The sequence below is a fragment of the Condylostylus longicornis genome, unplaced genomic scaffold (assembly GCF_029603195.1).
Source record: "Condylostylus longicornis isolate FDR11 unplaced genomic scaffold, ASM2960319v2 ptg000027l, whole genome shotgun sequence".
NCBI lineage: Eukaryota > Metazoa > Arthropoda > Insecta > Diptera > Dolichopodidae > Condylostylus > Condylostylus longicornis.
In genome coordinates this window covers 4,576,709-4,594,654 of record NW_026577996.1, presented here as the reverse complement: position 1 = coordinate 4,594,654, position 17,946 = coordinate 4,576,709, and the positions used below count along the sequence as shown (strand labels likewise).

The 17,946-nt window shown below is 24.4% G+C and overlaps 1 protein-coding gene across 1 annotated transcript in view; it reads left to right on the top strand.

Annotated features, from left to right (window-relative positions):
- LOC129607500 (protein Shroom-like) overlaps nt 1–17,383 on the top strand; it is a 35,262-nt gene extending 17,879 nt beyond the window's left edge. Inside the window, exons 4-5 of the mRNA XM_055518529.1 lie at nt 14–1,873; nt 17,335–17,383. Coding sequence (XP_055374504.1) covers nt 14–1,873; nt 17,335–17,383 — 1,909 coding nt within the window. The remainder of the gene's footprint in view (nt 1–13; nt 1,874–17,334) is intronic.
- Nucleotides 17,384–17,946: the final 563 nt, after the last annotated feature.

The window sequence follows — 17,946 nt, the reverse complement described above, 5'->3', positions numbered from 1 at the left end:
ATATCACTTACAGACATCTTTCGTCATTAAAGTCGAATAATTATTGGCAATCGGTAGCAGATCGTATTAATAGTTATGAACAACAGCAAACTTATCTACCAAATTCTTCAATAACTGTTGCATCAGCGCATCATCATCATTATCATGGACTAACAAACACAACTGAAGTAAATCCTACAAATAATTGTGTAACAACAAATACACAACAACCACTTCATCAGCAATCATCACCATCACCAGTACCATCGCAAATAATTCCTTCATCATCGCCATCACAAAATCTATCAACAACATTAACAGCATCGACAGCGCAATCACTGATATCTATAAGCCAACAACAACAACAACAAAAATTTACATATATTGATCCGAATAAAATTCATCGTGTGCCAAACCCACAATTAAAAGCATTACAAAAAAATGCTGTGCAATCTTACTTTGAGCGACAGCAATTAAATTCATCAAAAGAATCATTTAAAAATTATTTACCAGCAACAAATTTATTACGACCTCATTCATTGCAACCGCAAAATTCACCAAAAGAAGTGATTGCAACCCACGTAAGAAATTCACTACCTAACACTTTTACAATTTCAAGTAGTGTAACATCACAATCACAACAACAAAATACTCAAAGAGGCCTTAATTCAACAAATATGATAATTAGTCAACATCAACAAGCTCAAAGTTGCCAACGTTTAGTTCCTCAACAATTAGTAACATCAATTGATAATGAATTTCAATCGAGTGCAGAAATAACAAATGGTAATAATGTTCCTCCACCGCCTCCACCCCGTTCAAGATCTTATATGCCAGTTAGAAGATCATCATCTGCCTCAGATTATGGAGACCTTCGTGATAATTATTTACGCTCAAAAGAAAATCAAATACCAGCAATTACGACTGTTAAAAACCTTGCAAAACTAGATAAATCATCATTTAATGATTGTGGAGTACCACCACCACCTCCTCCTCCTAGAGGTAAAACTTCAATGCCTGTCAGACGTACATCTTCAGCTTCTGAGCATGCAGCAATTCGTGATAAAAATTTGAAAACTAAACAAAATTTCTCAAAAGATCTTTTAGGTCCAATGATAATGGGACCAATTATTTCAGTTGATGATTGGGTTCCAGAACGTCCACCAAAGAACCCTCAACTACGAATTCCAAGTCCAGATTTACCACCTCCGCCTGTTGCAAATATAGAAACTGATAACAGTTTATTAAATTTAGATGAGCCGTTACCACCACCACCTCCAGAAATTTTACGTCATCTTAGACAAGCATCAAATGATGAAACAAAAACACCAAGTAGACGAAATAGTTTTGCTGGTTCCTGTAATGGTAAAAAATCATATAAACCAGCTCCGATTTCATTAGAGCCTGGAACAAATGAAACACCACCGTCAGTACCTCAAAAACAGCAATCTCCTACAGTTACTGGTGCTCCAGCTAATGCTGAGATTGTTCGTAGTAGACCTCCATCTAGTTTATCACAACAACAAATGCTTGTTAGCAGTACTCATAAAGTTATTCTTAATGGAAAACTTGAACATTCTCAACCTTTAAATCAACAAACAATTCCAAACTATGCTTTTCCATCATCATCATCACAATCAACACTATTAGATTTCAGTGGAGGTTTAAGTGCTTTACAAAAGAATATTGATGTAAGAATGTCATTACGAAAAAGACCACATCCAACTCCAAATATTCCACTTAAACCAATTGAATTAAATTATCAAAATGATAGTAATTCACAATCACGTTCACATTTATCTGGAAATAATGTAAAATCACCTCCACCACTTAAACCAAGAATGCCAATTGGTGGAACTGACATTACATCATCTGGTGCTAATAATAAATTAAGGTAAGTAAATATTATTAACATTTTAATTGGTTTATTTAATTAAATTTGCATTTTAATATTTTAAATATTTTCATGATAATTGATATCGTAAATGAAAATGTAAGATTATAATTAATTTGTCAAGTAAGTTAAATGTACCTCTAAATCATTTCAAAAATTATTTTAGTTACAACTAGATTTTGAACTTGTTAACCTGAACTTACGTCTGGATATTTTTATTTTTTTAAGATTCTTTCCGGCAGATTAACATATTTCTATTTTTATTTTAAGATTAATTATTAACCTACATAAATATCTGTTTAATTAAAAATATGAAAATAAAATCAAAATTAACAAAATATTAAAAAAAAATCAAAATGATAACAGATTCTAGTTCCATGATGATACACCAAATTGCTTTTAATATTTTAATTAAGCAAATGACAGATGTATCGTTTTCCGGTTAAAGAAAAATAACAAAATTGAAAAGATTATGCAGCAACTTCTTATCAAATAATCCGACCAAACGTTGAATACGGATATACTTACATATATTTTCCATAAAAAAACTATACCAATTAAATATTCGAGAATTAATATTTTTTACAAATAAAAATAAGATAAAATGCTAATTTAGAAGAAAATGTTAAAAATTCTGTCATATTGCAATTTTTTTCCAAAAAGCGCGTTATTTTCACATCAGTGATTTTTTTTATCTAAAATTTTTGTACCGAACGCAATCATTGAAAACCACCATCTTTATTGAAATGGATATTATGGCCTTGGTTTTTTATAAGAAGATATTAAATCTTGATAATGATGGATGGAAAGAAAATAATAATTGAAACCAATGTACCAATGTATTATTAGATAAAATTATTTGAAACGAATCTCACAATAGATTTATATAAAAAAAACAAGAACTTAAAAAAGTAGGTTCGATTTTCTTAATACTTTAATGACTTATTTATTGATTTGTACACATTTAATGCATAATAAGTGAATTCTTTCATTCGATTTGATTATGATTATTATTTGGTGAATAAAAATTTTTAAATTTAGGACCATGATGTTCAAATGGTATTTTACCCGTAATATTAATATTTAAATAACACCATAAAATTTATCAACTTAAAATTTATACTTGTTTTTTCTGAATTTTTACTTTTCGAAATCAATTATGTTAATCATCAGCTCTCATCTTTTATCAATACCCCTTATTATTACAATAATAGCTAATTATTTACGCTTTTGTTTTTGGAAGAACGTCACACGTTTTCACACAACAGGTTTCTGACATCTCATTTTGTTTAGTGTTACAGGAACATTACCTGAGATAAATTCTAAATACAAGTGAACTTTAATTAATTTAATTTTTTATCATTTTTTTTTAGCAAAAACCCGCACAAGTTTAATATCCAACAACATATTTACGTATTATAAGTGCATGTTTGTGCATATCTAAAAGTTATTTTAAAAAATTTAATTAAGTGCAACATGAGCGTACTTACACAAAATCTGAAAGTCTGTGATAGTAAATTTTGTAACTGAATAGGAATACAGCTCAAAAATTACAAAAAAAAAAAACTTCATCATACCTTTAAATAACCTGTCCAATCAATCATCCAATTTTAACTATGGTAACTTTTTTGTTTCATGTTTGTACTTTTTTTTTTCTTTCTTTATCTTTAAATCAGGTTTTCTTTGTTTCTAAACCAATTTAGTTATTTATTTTGCTATCATCTATGAATTTTGTGGGAGAAATACAGTGCAGTTCAATAATGAGCAAAAAAAAAACAAAATGTAAAAAATAAAAAAAAAACCCATAATTTTTAATCGATTTGCTTTCTTAATAGGTTTTTGTTTTTTTTTTTCTTTAACTTGTTTTGTGTTTCCAAAAATTGTTTACCTTTAATTTTCTTTTTTTGCTAATATTTTTTGTATGCTCTAAATTGCGGTTTTTAACTCATCATTGCACAATATGCTGAAAAATCAATCAAATATGAGCGATAACAAAAAAACACCACACAAAGCATGTTAAAAATTTAATGCGGCGCGCCGATGCTAAATAGGATTTTACATACAAATATACAAACATATAAGACTTAGTATGTGCTCAATATGTTTTTTTTTGTTAAAATTAAAAAAAAATTATTTACAAAGATAGTTCAAATCCCATTTAGTATTTCATTTAATTACTTACATGGACATACTTACACATATATAATGTATAAGACGTCATATTAAAAATTACAAAAAAAAACAAGCGCAACATATAAGCTTTTGCTCTAGCATTATTAGTAAGTGAAAAGAATGTTGCAATAATGATGTAATAAATTTTTTTAACAGCAGCAGCATTCAAAAATAAAAAAATAAAAAAAAATTATGAATTTTTCACGCCATCACATTTTTCTTGAAATGTTGGTTATCCTACATTTTTTTATTTAATTTTATTTTTTGTCTTTTAACTTTTTTTTTAAATGCGAATGCAAAACAAAAAAAAATATTATTTTTGTTTTTAAAGTTGTACTGACAATTCGTAAGGCTATGTCAATATTTTTGAGTACATTCACTTGAATTCCATAATAAATTTCAGTGCAATGAATTTTTGATTTTAAAAACATTAAGTGAAATTTCGTATCGCATCATTCTCTTCGGGTTTATCTGTCAGATTCATCGTTCATACTTTCTTATGAGTAAAGTTATTTTCATATTGAAAATTATATAACAGGAACACAATCCAGTCCAGTGAGAACGTACAAATAATTTTAATAAATAAATTTTAATAAAAGTAAAATTTTAAATATTAAAATTTAAGAAAAATAACTCACTTAATTTTATTACTAATTCTATTTTAATTACTCATTCACAGATAGAAATTTAAAGCACAATAAGATGGAGTACGCGAGATGAAGATCGTATTGTTGATAGAAGATCTTCGCGAGTTTTCGAATTTGTCAATTTTGTGTACTAGGCTACTTAATATTAGAAGTTTTTGCTTTCGTGTTAATTTATCCTTATAACCAAAAAGACAATATACAACATGATCTTATTTACCGCACTATCGAATTTCAGCTCAAACCATGTTTTGATATACACTTGTTTGATTGTGTTTAATTTTCGGCAAAATAACATATTAATGCGGCAACATAAACGAATTTTGAATATTACAACGTTAAGATATCTGTTAATATCTTTATAGATCAATCTTATTATATAGGTATGCATTGCACACACTTAATTTGAATTACAGACTTTATTATAAAGAAACAAATAAATTTAGCTTAATTTTTTCGTTATACAAAGAAATCAATCAATTTCTCACCTTTTTTTTTGCAAAAACCTTTTTATATCTATAAAACATAATACATATACTTGTATTATGAATGTTAATTTTTATATAACAAAAAAACAAAAAACAATTCCCATACGAGTATCGTTATCAAATAAAAAAATTTGGTCTAAAAAAAACCTCTTAAAATTCGATTAATTCGTTTTAAATATAATAATATCATTTGGATTTTTGTTTAATGGAAGATCAAAATTACAATATTTTTAAAGAAGAGCCCGGTATGTACTACTGTAATTTATTAAATATTAACATTGTACTTCAAAATTATCAACTGTGTGGCAACTCGAACTCAATTGAACTGTAGATTTGTAGTTGTCAAATATTTTACTTTATTATCTCAAGCATTCAAAATTTAGAAAATGTCAATTTTTCGTCATCTCTTCGGAAACTACAAGCTTCATTAAACTTTTTTTGATAGCGAGTATATAACAGTTTTAATTTTGTTATACAAAAAAATACTTTTGTCCTGTTACTAAATTAATTAGAAGTCTAATTCAATTTTTATGCCACTATTTTTTCAAAATCATCAAGATTCCTACTGAAAGTGTGCTAATTTACAGAAAGAAAATTATTTTAATTGGCGGTCGAGGCGTTGTTTGTGTAATAGTTATGCAGTCCTAATAAAGATCTAAATTGAACATGGGCTATTTTTTCAAACTAAGGGTTTAATCGACTGTACTTTAAAATTTTTGATGTATTAAGCGAAAATCACTGTGACAATTTATGTCATTTTTTTTAGTAGTCATGTATTTTGTGTTTTTTAAATTAAAAATAAAAATAATTTGAAAGCCAAAACCGTAAACGAAATAAGAGAACAGCTGATTGATGGTGATTTTTTTTACAAATAATAACTGTAATTTTTTTTTTTGTTTTTACCACCGCTTCTCTTTCCATACACTCTCTTTCTGTCCCTTTCCTTTTATCTACGGGTATTCCTGTTAACGGTTGTATTTTTAAAAAATTTTAACATTCAACTTTAAAATTTTTTTTTTTTTTTTAAATTATGCGGTCGATTAAGTTTACCTGCACATTTGATGTTTTAATGCAAGGTCAAATAATTAACTGTTTATTACTGTGTTTATTTTCATGTCAATTTTTATTTTATTATTGTTTTTATTATTTTGTTTTTATAACTGTTTCTCCATTTTTAATCATTATTACTTTAATGGTGCAAAGTTAATTGTTTATGGTTAATAGAATTTATTTTTTTTTTATTACTTGTTTTTTTGGTTTTCATTATTAAGTTTTAAATGTAAAAATTTATTTGTATGAAATAAAGCAAAGAAATGTTTTTTTTTTTTATTAAAAGAAAATAACAAAAATTGTAATTGAAATGTTGTTGATAGTGGAAATTTTTATGTAGGTAACCGCCGCCGCCGCCATGATGTTGTTAATAACATTGCTCTGCGGTACTGCGCTGTTATATGTTGCTCTCTATTATTATAGCTATAATATCGCTCTTGCTATATGTGTTCAAAATGATATACCGGGGTTATTAAATGAATTCTAAAACAGGTTTTTAATATTTTATTCATTCATTTCTGTTTTTGTTTTTCTAATTTCTAGTTTTATGTAGAGTTGATAAATTCGATTACATGTTTTAGATATTTTTTTTCCACTTTTCAATTAGAATTTTGTTGATTTTACTTTGATAAGTGCAAAAAATAAATTCTACACTTACTCGATATTTTGTTTACTTTGTATTAAGTATGGTGTTTTTCTTTCTTTACAAAAATTTATTGAAAAGTTCCTATGAGTGGGTGTGGGCAAGGGTTTTTAATAACTGGTTAAAATTATAAAAAAAAAATTAATGTCAAATATTGGTTAGTACAATAATGTTTGACATTTAGTATACAAAAAAAATAAATTATATTTGAATTTAATAAAATTATTAAAAAATAATTTTCATTTCATTTTTATTTGATTAAGAAATAAATTATTTGAACTTTGACAATTTTGAGCTTTTTTTTTCTCTTTTGCTAATGTGCTCTTTCAATTAATTGTGAATGTACAATATTGCAAAATTTATTTGACATTTAATTGACACCGCTTTACAAAAATTGCCTTTTTTAAAAAAAATTTAAAAATTTTAATAAACTGATGACTCTCAGGCCATCTCGGTGCAAAATGAAAATGGGAAGCAATTAATAAGTGGAATTTTCGCAAGCTTTAGAATAGATTTCGCAACCCTCTATGTTTTTTATTGTTCATTTTTATCAGCCCATCGATTTATTCTTATATCGTAAATAATTAAGCTCAGTTCGATTATGATTTTGAGTTATTGCTGAAATTAATATCACTAGAATTTTTTATTTTGAAATATGACTGTACTAATGCACTATTCTCTAAAATTCTCTAATATCATTTTATATTTTATTTGCTACAACGGTAAATTGCATTATATGCAACAATTTTATATTGCGTGGTTTTGCGATTACGAGCAAATTTGTACTTTGCAAACGTTTTTGCAACTGAACGTATTAAGACTGAAACTAGGTTTATTATAAACGATTATTATAAATTCTTAATTCCAAATATAGACCTTATATTGTCAAAATTATAAACAATAATAATATAATTTAAAAATTTTGATTCTAAGTAAGAGATAAGCTAAATGTTGTTATTCTTTATGAATTAAGTATGTGTGTGCATTTTTATTATTTCAAATGATATTTTTTTTTTAATAAGCAAGACAATTTAAACAAAATGAAGTATCTGACCATTTTTAAATATTGTTTGTATATATTTATATATGTATTTTTTTTTCTTTTGACTCGTATTTATTAAAACGTGTCCGCACCCTGAATTCATTTCAATTGATATTTGGTGTAAAAAAGAAATCTAAAACAAAGAAACAAGGTGCTCAATCAATTTAATTATTTTTTAAATTCTGTTCTTTTCTTTTTTTTTTAAATATAATAAATATTTTTTTTATGATTTTTTTTTTATATTTATTTTATAACCAAATTTGGGCTAGGTTAAATTTTTATACTCAAAAATAAGACAAATGACATCCAAAATCTTATAAACTTATGCTCTAAAATGTTAAAAAGATCAAATCGCCTTAAGAAATCTATTAGAAAAAATAAGATGTGCTTCGTTTTTTTTTTTGCCAATTACCTACATTTCAAAAGACAAGAATTTTAAAAAACAAAACGGAAAACAATTAGAGAATCTCAATCATCTTGTTATCTTTAAAGAATATAAGAACATTCAGTTCTGTAAAATGCGAGCAACACTAACCACCTAGAATTTATGAATTTTTGTTTGTTGCTTATATGAAAAAAAAGTTTATTTTTATGGCATTGCAAGTTTAAATAAAATAAAATTTTAGTATTATTGAACTGGAATTAAGATCTAAAATAATAATTAATTGTATTAAAGTTTATTTTCGCTAAAATTTTAATAATTTTAAAATAATTAACAAAAGTTTTTTTACAAAATTCATAATTCTACTCGCATATTTTGTGAATTCATAAATAAACAGAAATTTAATAGTGATGTACTTAAATGTCAAATATATGATGAATTCATACTGTACCCAAAATTATTTTTCAACTCGACCACACTTATTTTTATATAAAGGAGATAACGTCATACAATGAAATTAAAACTGACAAATTGTCATAAATTTTGCTAAATTTTTAAACCTTTCAATTGATGATAAATAGATAAATATTTTCGTTATAGCTTTAAATTGTCGGAGGTTATAAATTCAAACGCATTACTTAAAAAAATCTTTATAATAAACAGCGAATTTTTTAAAACGTTAGTCAATAATTTTGACAGAACTATAGCTTTTGTAAAATTTTAAATTTAAATTCCTGGATATCTAAAGTTCTAGTCACATTTTTTCAAAAAACAATTTTAAATAAAATAAAAAGAAAAGGAAAGAACAATATCATTCCCTCCCTTTTTTGGCACACTTCATTTCGAAATCCTAGTCTATTATATAATATCAATTTTGGGTATATTTTTATGGTACAATTACATGCAATGAATCAATTTTTCAAAGTAAAACATATAAAAAATGACAATATTGATATTAAGAAGCAAAAAAACAATTTATAAAAATGATCAGAAAAAATGCAACGCTTGCGACAGGAGCGAGAGCAAAAAGAAAGAAACAGAAACAAAAATGTTAAAGCAAACTAACGGTTCTTTTTAATTTTTTCGGTATTTTTTTTCTCTTCCCATATTGCAAATAACTTCATATTATTGAGAATTTATACAAATTTTGCAATTTTATTTTCGAAAAAAAAATTAGTGTACACAATATAAGACTAAGTGTCAAAAAAATGTCAAACTTTAAAAAAATTTTAAATAAATCTTACATCAAATAAAAATTAAATTAAATTTTACGAAAGTTCTAACAGTATATGGGTAAATAGTTTTTATAGTGAAAGGGACAACAATAAAATTTTGATATTAATGTATTAAATTGTCATTACCCTTGAAGTATGACAAGCTGAATTAAAAATTCTCTTTTTTTTTTATATAATGGCAGTTTTCTTAGTTTTCTAAGCTTTTTTGGTTTTAATTTTCTTATATTCGTGTTTATTTTCTCTTTTTCTTAAACTCTGAACCAAATTAAAGTTCAGATTTCAGAATTGTAAAAACATCAAAATTGCATAGTTAAGGGATTTCGTTTTATGAAAATCAGATGTCGCTATATTTTTTTTATTAGATAAAATCGAGGAATGAAATTTGTCAAAGTTTAACAAAATCTTCTCAAATCAAACAAAATTCGTAGACAGATAAGTTTACACTTTTACTTATCTTAGTGTAAATATGTCCAAATACTTAAGAGTTAATAAATTTTTTTAAGATTACTTAAAAATTTTTAATCAAAATTAGTTTTAAATTCAATTTTGATTTTAAAGGACCCCTTAAGCTTATATAATTAAAAGCAATAAGCAATTCTTATAGAACTTTCGTAATTTTCTTAAATTTTCAAACTGAAAGCCCCCTAATGCGTTATGAATGAAAAATCTATTATTTAATTTGAAATTTTTAAAATATTTTTCATATAATATTTTTACATCAAAAAATTTTTTCCGCTTTTATTTTGCAACTATGGAAAAAATTATTTAAAAGTGCAGTTCAGATTTGTGTTATGTGACATACTGTAAAATAAATAAAAAGCAAACCCCTCTGAATAAAACAATAAAAACTACTAAAAACAATTCCAAGTGTCTTGCATTCAACTCAACTTCATTTAAAACCGAGTTCAGTACAGAATCAAAGAAGAAAAAAAAATGAAAAATTAAAAGGAACAAAATTGTGCAATAATTCGTGAGTTTTTGTTCATTTTTTAAATTTTTCTATTTTTTTTATAATTCTTTTGAAAAATTGTCAATTTACTAGGTGGAAATTAAAAAAAAAAATTTTTTATTTTTATTTTCTATAATTTTTTTCCCTTTTTTTTTTTTAGGGTACCAAAAAAGGAGCTAGAAAATTGATTGCCAATGTGATTTTTTTTATACCTCTAAAAAAAATAACCAAAATATTATTACCGTTATTATAAATTTTCTAAATTGATTTCAATTGATTTTGAAATATGAACATGGAAAATTGGTGACAAAAAAAAAAACGGGAAAACAAAAACCATTTTTAGCAATAAAAAAAAGCTTTGATGACAAAAAAAAAAAAACAAGTCGCTTACGCTACCCAAAATATTTGCACAAAAACCAAAAAAAAAATAAAGTTGAGATGATTAATGATCCTTTTGTCCTCCAATCATGCCAATTCCAATCCTTTTAAAAATTTAGGAAGTGAATTTTTTTTTTCCACTCTTATATAAAATTTGTCAACCATTTTCAATAAATTTTTATTATGGTATTTATAGTCTTTCATGAAATTCAAGAGATTATCATGAATATTGTGAATTAATTGCAACAGCTTCACAGTTTTAGTTATATACGACACAATATTTAAGTAGAATTATAGCATAACTTACTTTTTTATGACATCAAAGATATCCTGTTAAAAAAACAAAAAAAAAAATTTGGTGTTACATTAATAAAATAAGTTAATCTTAATTGAAATTATCGGGAAATATTGAAATTTAATTTTAAACTTTCAACTTTAAATTAATTGTGTGTCATATAAGAAAAATGATTTATTGTATAAGGGAAGACATTTTTGTCATATATAATTCACGCAAAATATACTAAATTGTGAATAATATTGTTAAATATAATTGTTGATTTTGATAAGGGGATTGTATTTTCTAAGTTACTCTTTTAAATTTTATTGTGAATTATCATTAGATTTTTAAGTTTTAATAAGTTCTTTTCGTCCGATAACTTATGATATCTGTATTTCGAACATATTAATTGTTAGTTTCTTAATTGTAAATAACACGAAATTTAGCTTATATCAGTGTTACTATTGTGAATCATGATTTTGACAAGTAATTGAGCTTATTGGCTGATTGTTGAATATAAAAGGGCTAAATCAAATGAATCAATAATGTAAAAATTTTTAATCTTAATGTTACTGTTCTAATGCTATAATTGCATTTTAGAATTATTTTATTGGTTCATTACTTTATTGTAATTTCACTTATTTTACTGCTCTGTTTGTCGTTAATATCGTATAATATTCATGATTTTTTCTCTCAATAATTGTGTTGTCACATTGTGATTTTCTGAAATTCAGTGTTTTACTGGGTGTTCCTGTTTATATGAATTTGAAAATTACTTGCGAGCAAATTTTAATTTAAACTTTTATTTAAGATTTATTTTAAATTTTGTAGTTTTTTAATTTCAGCTCAGGAATTGAAATCGGATAAAATTTACGATTAAACCTTCAATTCAAAAACTATTCACAATGATCTTCCAACATCTACTCCACTCTCCTGTCAAAGTAATTGTATATACATATATCTTACGATTTCACCCATTTTATATACTTTTAATTCAATATTAATGATTTCACTCAACAGTTTTCATGTCACAATAATAATATAATTTCCAACATCAGAGAAAGATTCATAATTTTTTCTCTGTCACATAATTTTCAAAAGACATACTGATAAAAGAATCAACAACACCCGGAAAAAAAAAAATCAAAAATTTTAAAACTAAAAAGTAAGGTAAAAAAACTTTTGTTTTGTTCCTTTTGTTGTTTTGTTTTCAAAGTGTTAAGTGTTAAAAAACAAAAATAAAATCACAAGAAATTTTTTAATTTAGATAAGGTCTACACATCATTAGTCTTGAAGTATCCAAATTTGCTTTCTACAAGAAAAAAAAAATAAACAAAAATTAAAACTTGTAATCAAACGTAAAGATTCACTTTTAAAAGAACAAAACAAACAAAAATAAAAGTGGGCCACTAAAATTGAAATTTTACAGCTTTTTCATGTTGTACAGTTGTGTGCTTTGTGTGTTAATTGTGACAATTTTGAATGCGATTTTGACTTCTCTACGTTTTCTGTCATCATCATCATAATTTTGCTCATTTTTCTGATTTTTTTGTATGATTTTTTCTCTTTTTTTTCTTATTTAAATTGTAAAAATAAAAATGAATGTGTAAAATATTTTGTTGCAACTTTATGGTATGTTACATAAAAGCTTTTTAATATATTAAATGACAAAATATTGACATGACATGCTATGCACCGTTATTATATACATGACAGTGCCGAGACTGTGTCATACATTTTCAATTACAAATTTGAAGTTTACTTAAAAAAGAATACAATTATTGTTGTTTTATGTAACGAGTAATATATTTATGACAGCAAAATGTCAAACTGCAAAATATTTCATATTTTATTTAATAATTTTGTTGGGGAAGCTCATATTCAAAAAATTTTATGATCTAGTAGTCTGTATAAATGCACAATATTCTGTATTTCTTATTTATTTAATTTTCAATTGAGTTTATTTCTTAATTTGGAACTTTTAATGTGTAATTTAAATTAATTTATTTAAAAATTGCTATATTAAAGCTGAAGCCAGGAGAAATTGAATAAATGAATTCGATGAAGAAAAGTAAGTGAATTATTTTCTATTCTATGTAAAATACTGCAATAAAAAATCAAGATACGCTACTGTTGCTCTTGAATACCGAATTTTGTTCTGAACCTGATATTCTGATTCATTTTACAATAGCTACGGTCAAATACGCTTTTAAATTTGTTCAAATGTTTCACTGAACAAAATCCTTTACCATTTATTGAATATTTCAAAACTTCCAATTTCTCATTTCTCATTTAGCAGACAACTAAATTCTTAATGTTAAAAATTTGTTACAAAATTTATTACACATCTTTGAACATTTCAACAGTAGGTAAAATTTGGCTCTTGTTTTTCACAGAACGGTGGTGGACGTCTTCTCGATTTTGGTATTTGCGCGAAAACAATTTGTTTTGTACCTACATGCATTTTTTAAAAAAGGAAACGCAATGAATTGTTGCAGAGGAAAATTGATTCATAAAAATGAGTCAAAATTTTTCTGTTGCTTTGTTGGCTTTTTTTTTGTTTTTTAAATCGAATGACCTTAATTTGCATGTTATTTGAAGTTCCTGTGAAAATATAGTTAAGTTTTGTTTTTGTTATTTTTTTTATAAATTTACGATGACTGTTTTTTGGATATTTTCAATGATTTTGTATATTCATATTAATTCTTTAATTGTCGATATTATTTAGATTTTTTTGTGTTCGATGAACAATTAGGTATTGCTCTGAAATAGTTCTTTATTCTAGAAAATTTCTTGATTTTGTAATCATTATTTAGATTTTTTAAATAATGATTACAAAATCATAAAAATATAAATTTTATATTGTAAGGCCTAAAGATTTTAATCCTGGTCATTAAATAACGTATCTTTTGCAGATAATCCGATATTAATGATGAAACTGGAGTAAAATTATTAATTTTATGAAATTGTGTGCAATGTAGTTACCTTAAAACTTCACCAGACTAAGAAAATTTATAGAATTTAGGCATGGAAACATAATTTATAAAGTTTTTATTATATTATATTCAAATTCTCTTGAAGCTGCTATCCAAAATACAAAAGTATGTAGATATTGAAATCTTTATATAGAAATCTTAAGACAAATCAAAATTTGAAATAAGTTTTTGAGAAAGTAGATCAGTTACAATGCTCGATATAATTAAAATTGGTTAGAAAATTTTGATATACATATAAGGTGGAATTATGCTATATTAAGATGTTGGAAATTTTAATTTTTAGTTTGATTTCTTTTAAAAATTTCTAAACCTCGATAATTTAAAATTTTTTTAACTTGTATTGTGAAGGTTTATTTACATCTAAGGTACAAAATTTTGTGTACTGATTAATACTTACATTTGATGGTACAATCTTCATTATACTCTAGTTTAATTATACTTAAATTCTTTCATCCAATTTTTTACAGCCATTCATCGTTAAACCGAAAAAATTTATGTTTAGGTATTTTCAATTTATTCCAAACAGAAACGAAAATCACTCAATTTTCCCACTCAAATTTTATTTAATAAAATTTTTCTACATCCTAAATGTATGCAATATTTTTGCAACAAGTTATTTCAACACAATTTCTTACTGTTACTCAAATTAAAATACTTTTTCGTTTCTTTGTGTTACTAAAAAAATAAAAAAAAAAAATAATTTCCTCAAATTTATTTTATCTTTGTTTAGCTACATTCTTTTAATAATTTAAGAAACTTAAAGCGGAAACATTTCTTATTTCTGTTTAAAATTAAAGATAATTTTGAATTTTCCAAAGAATGAACAAAAATATTTTTGAATTATAAAAATAAAATTGCATATATTTAGGATAATGCAAAAAAAAAAAAACCTCATTCAATAATGTATTTTGTGAGTTGTTATCAATCACTTTCTCAATTAATTTGAATTTTTGGTTTTTTTTATTAATTTGAATTTTTGGTTTTCAATTTAAAATACGAAATATAAATAAAAAATTATTACTTTTAATAAAAAACAAAAAAAAAAATCAATTTTTTTTTGAATATTTTATTAACTTTTCCTATTAAATTTAATAGGAAAATTTCACTTTATATTCGATTAAGAAACCAAAAAAAAAATTAATGAAAAAATTTTCTATTTAAAAAAACAAGTCATAAATAATATGACAGATTCTTAGATTATTGTTTAAGAAGAAAAGAGACAAAAAAATATCCTTTAAAAATTTCATTTTTCAATTACCAATTTTTTATATCGTAAAATTATTGTTGCATTGTAATTGAAAATTTATGATTACAATTTTATTTTTTAATCTATTCCCATATTTTTATAACTATGTATATATATATTTAGAAAAAGACAAAAAATTGAACCACCTTCATTGTACTTTTCATTGGAAAAAAAAAATTTTTTTGTCAACAAACAGAAAGCAAAAATTTATTATGAATTTTCTATTACGTTCATAACTTAAATTTGACATCATAATAAGGATAAATTTTATTAATTCAATAAATTTTTCAAAAAATTTGTAGTAGTGACACCTGTTTAACTGAGTCAGAAATCTTGCCAGCTTTTAACTCTATTTTAATTTCAAAAGTTGAAGAGTTGAACTTGCCTTTCTTTCTAAAGAGTTGACAACAAATCCTAATTAGACTTGGTAATGGCAAAAGATTAAAAAAAAAAAATTTCAATTTTTTGAGTTGCAGCATTTTATACAACAATCTAGCTAGGAGCCACATGTCGCATAAAACGTTAAGAATTTTTATTTTCTAGTTAAAATTTAATTTCTCACTGTCTATGTACGCACACTGACTATATACACAATGTCTTTGTTTTTATAATATTCACAATATTTGTCAAGTTTTTTAAGTGAGCAACTATCTAGCTTCTCACGCCTTCAATTCTAGTTTTTTTTTTAGATAATACTTTCTTAAATATCCTAGAGTGGATAAATTTTGCAATTACAATTTCATTTTATATTTTAAACAAGAAAAATAACAAATTGTTTAAAAAAAAAAGAGATTAAAGATAACATTTTAATGTCAGCACTGTTTTTGTTTTTATACAAAGGTAATATAAAATCATCTTAATCTTATTTTCATTCATATAAAAATTATACAATGGGTAATAAAGAGATTGACAGAAATGTAATCATAGTAACTAAAAGACCAACTACATATAAAATAAGTGTATTCAACAAAATAAGTAGAAAATTCGGAATTAGTCAACTTTTATTGCCAATTATCCGAACGTTTAAGGAAAATTTAACAGTAAAAAAACCACAAAACTCTATTTTATGTTCACAAAATTGAATTTAATTGTAAAAAGGATTTTTGTTTTTTTTCAAATTTTCATTGATTTTAAAATTTTAAAGTAAAAGTTTTACACACCATTCTAGATGAGATTAAATATATTTTCTCAACAACTAAAAAATATAACAAGTTTTTTTTTTTTTTCTTCATCTTCATTTGTTTTCTCAATTTTAACCCAAATATGGTAATGATGGCGTTTACAATTTGATTTTGTTTTTAACTGATTTTATTAAGTTGTCTTTTTTCAAAATAAAAATACACTTAAATTGATTGGTGACTGATTTAAAGGATTCCATCAATATTTTATTTGTTCCAATGAAGTCACATAATATCTTCAGCGATTAATATCGTATTTGAATGCTATAAAATGGTAAATTTTGAATTTGAACCAGGTTTAACTAAAAAACCAGAAAAGTAAAAATTATTTTATTTGAATTTTTTTTTTGAAGTAAATTTATAGGTAATTGTTTTCTTTTTATTTAATATTTTAAAACTTTTACTTACTAGCGATATTTTTAAATCTTATTTGATTTGATTTTAATGTTAATTAATTTGAATTTTGAACTTTCTAATAGGATATGTCTGTAAGGTCAACAAATAAAATAATAGAGAAAAAATCAAATTGATTCGAAATTTCTTAAATCACTCAATTATAAAATTAAATTCGAAAATTTTTTTTATTTGTGTTTTTTGAATTGTAGGAGAGTTAACCCATACTATGGTAATGTTAAGTTTATGTGAAATTATTATGTGAGGGGTTCGATTGAATAAATTGAATAAATTTGGAAGATTAATGAATACATCAAGTTTTATTAAGCTGTTCAATAATGTATGTTAAGAAAAATTTTTAAGAATTTACATTTTTTGTTTATTTCAGATCTGATTCCACTTTCGAGTGCGAGCTCGCCTGTTTATTATTGTCTTAGAACATTTTTTGTACACAATTTGCAAAGGTCATGAATTTCAATAATTTTTCACGCTATCGTCATGAATTTCAGTATTTGTTGCTAACGCAAGTGCTTTATTTATATATAAATGTTATATTTGCAAATGAAAACGATTGACGTGATTGATGTGATTTTTTTAAATAAATTTAATTAATTTCAAAATTTAGTGATTTAAATCAAAGATAATAGAAACTTATTCTCATAAGCAAATAACATATATGAATATTGTATATAAAAATCTTCCAATATCTCAGCCATATTTCTATAAATTGTTAAAAATTTCTATAATTAATTCTTATTTATTTTCATATCAAATTAAACAATAATAAATAATAAAGAAAAAAAATTGGGTTAAGACCATATTAACGTTACGTTCTAAAAACAACAAATACCAATATTTCTTAAATTAAATTTCAATTGTATTTCGGATATACCCCCCCAATTCATATTTTCATATACATGTGTCCATTATGACAGACCATTTCACCTTAAACAAAAAACCAGACCAAAAAGAATAATTTTTATTAATCAACATTAAGAAC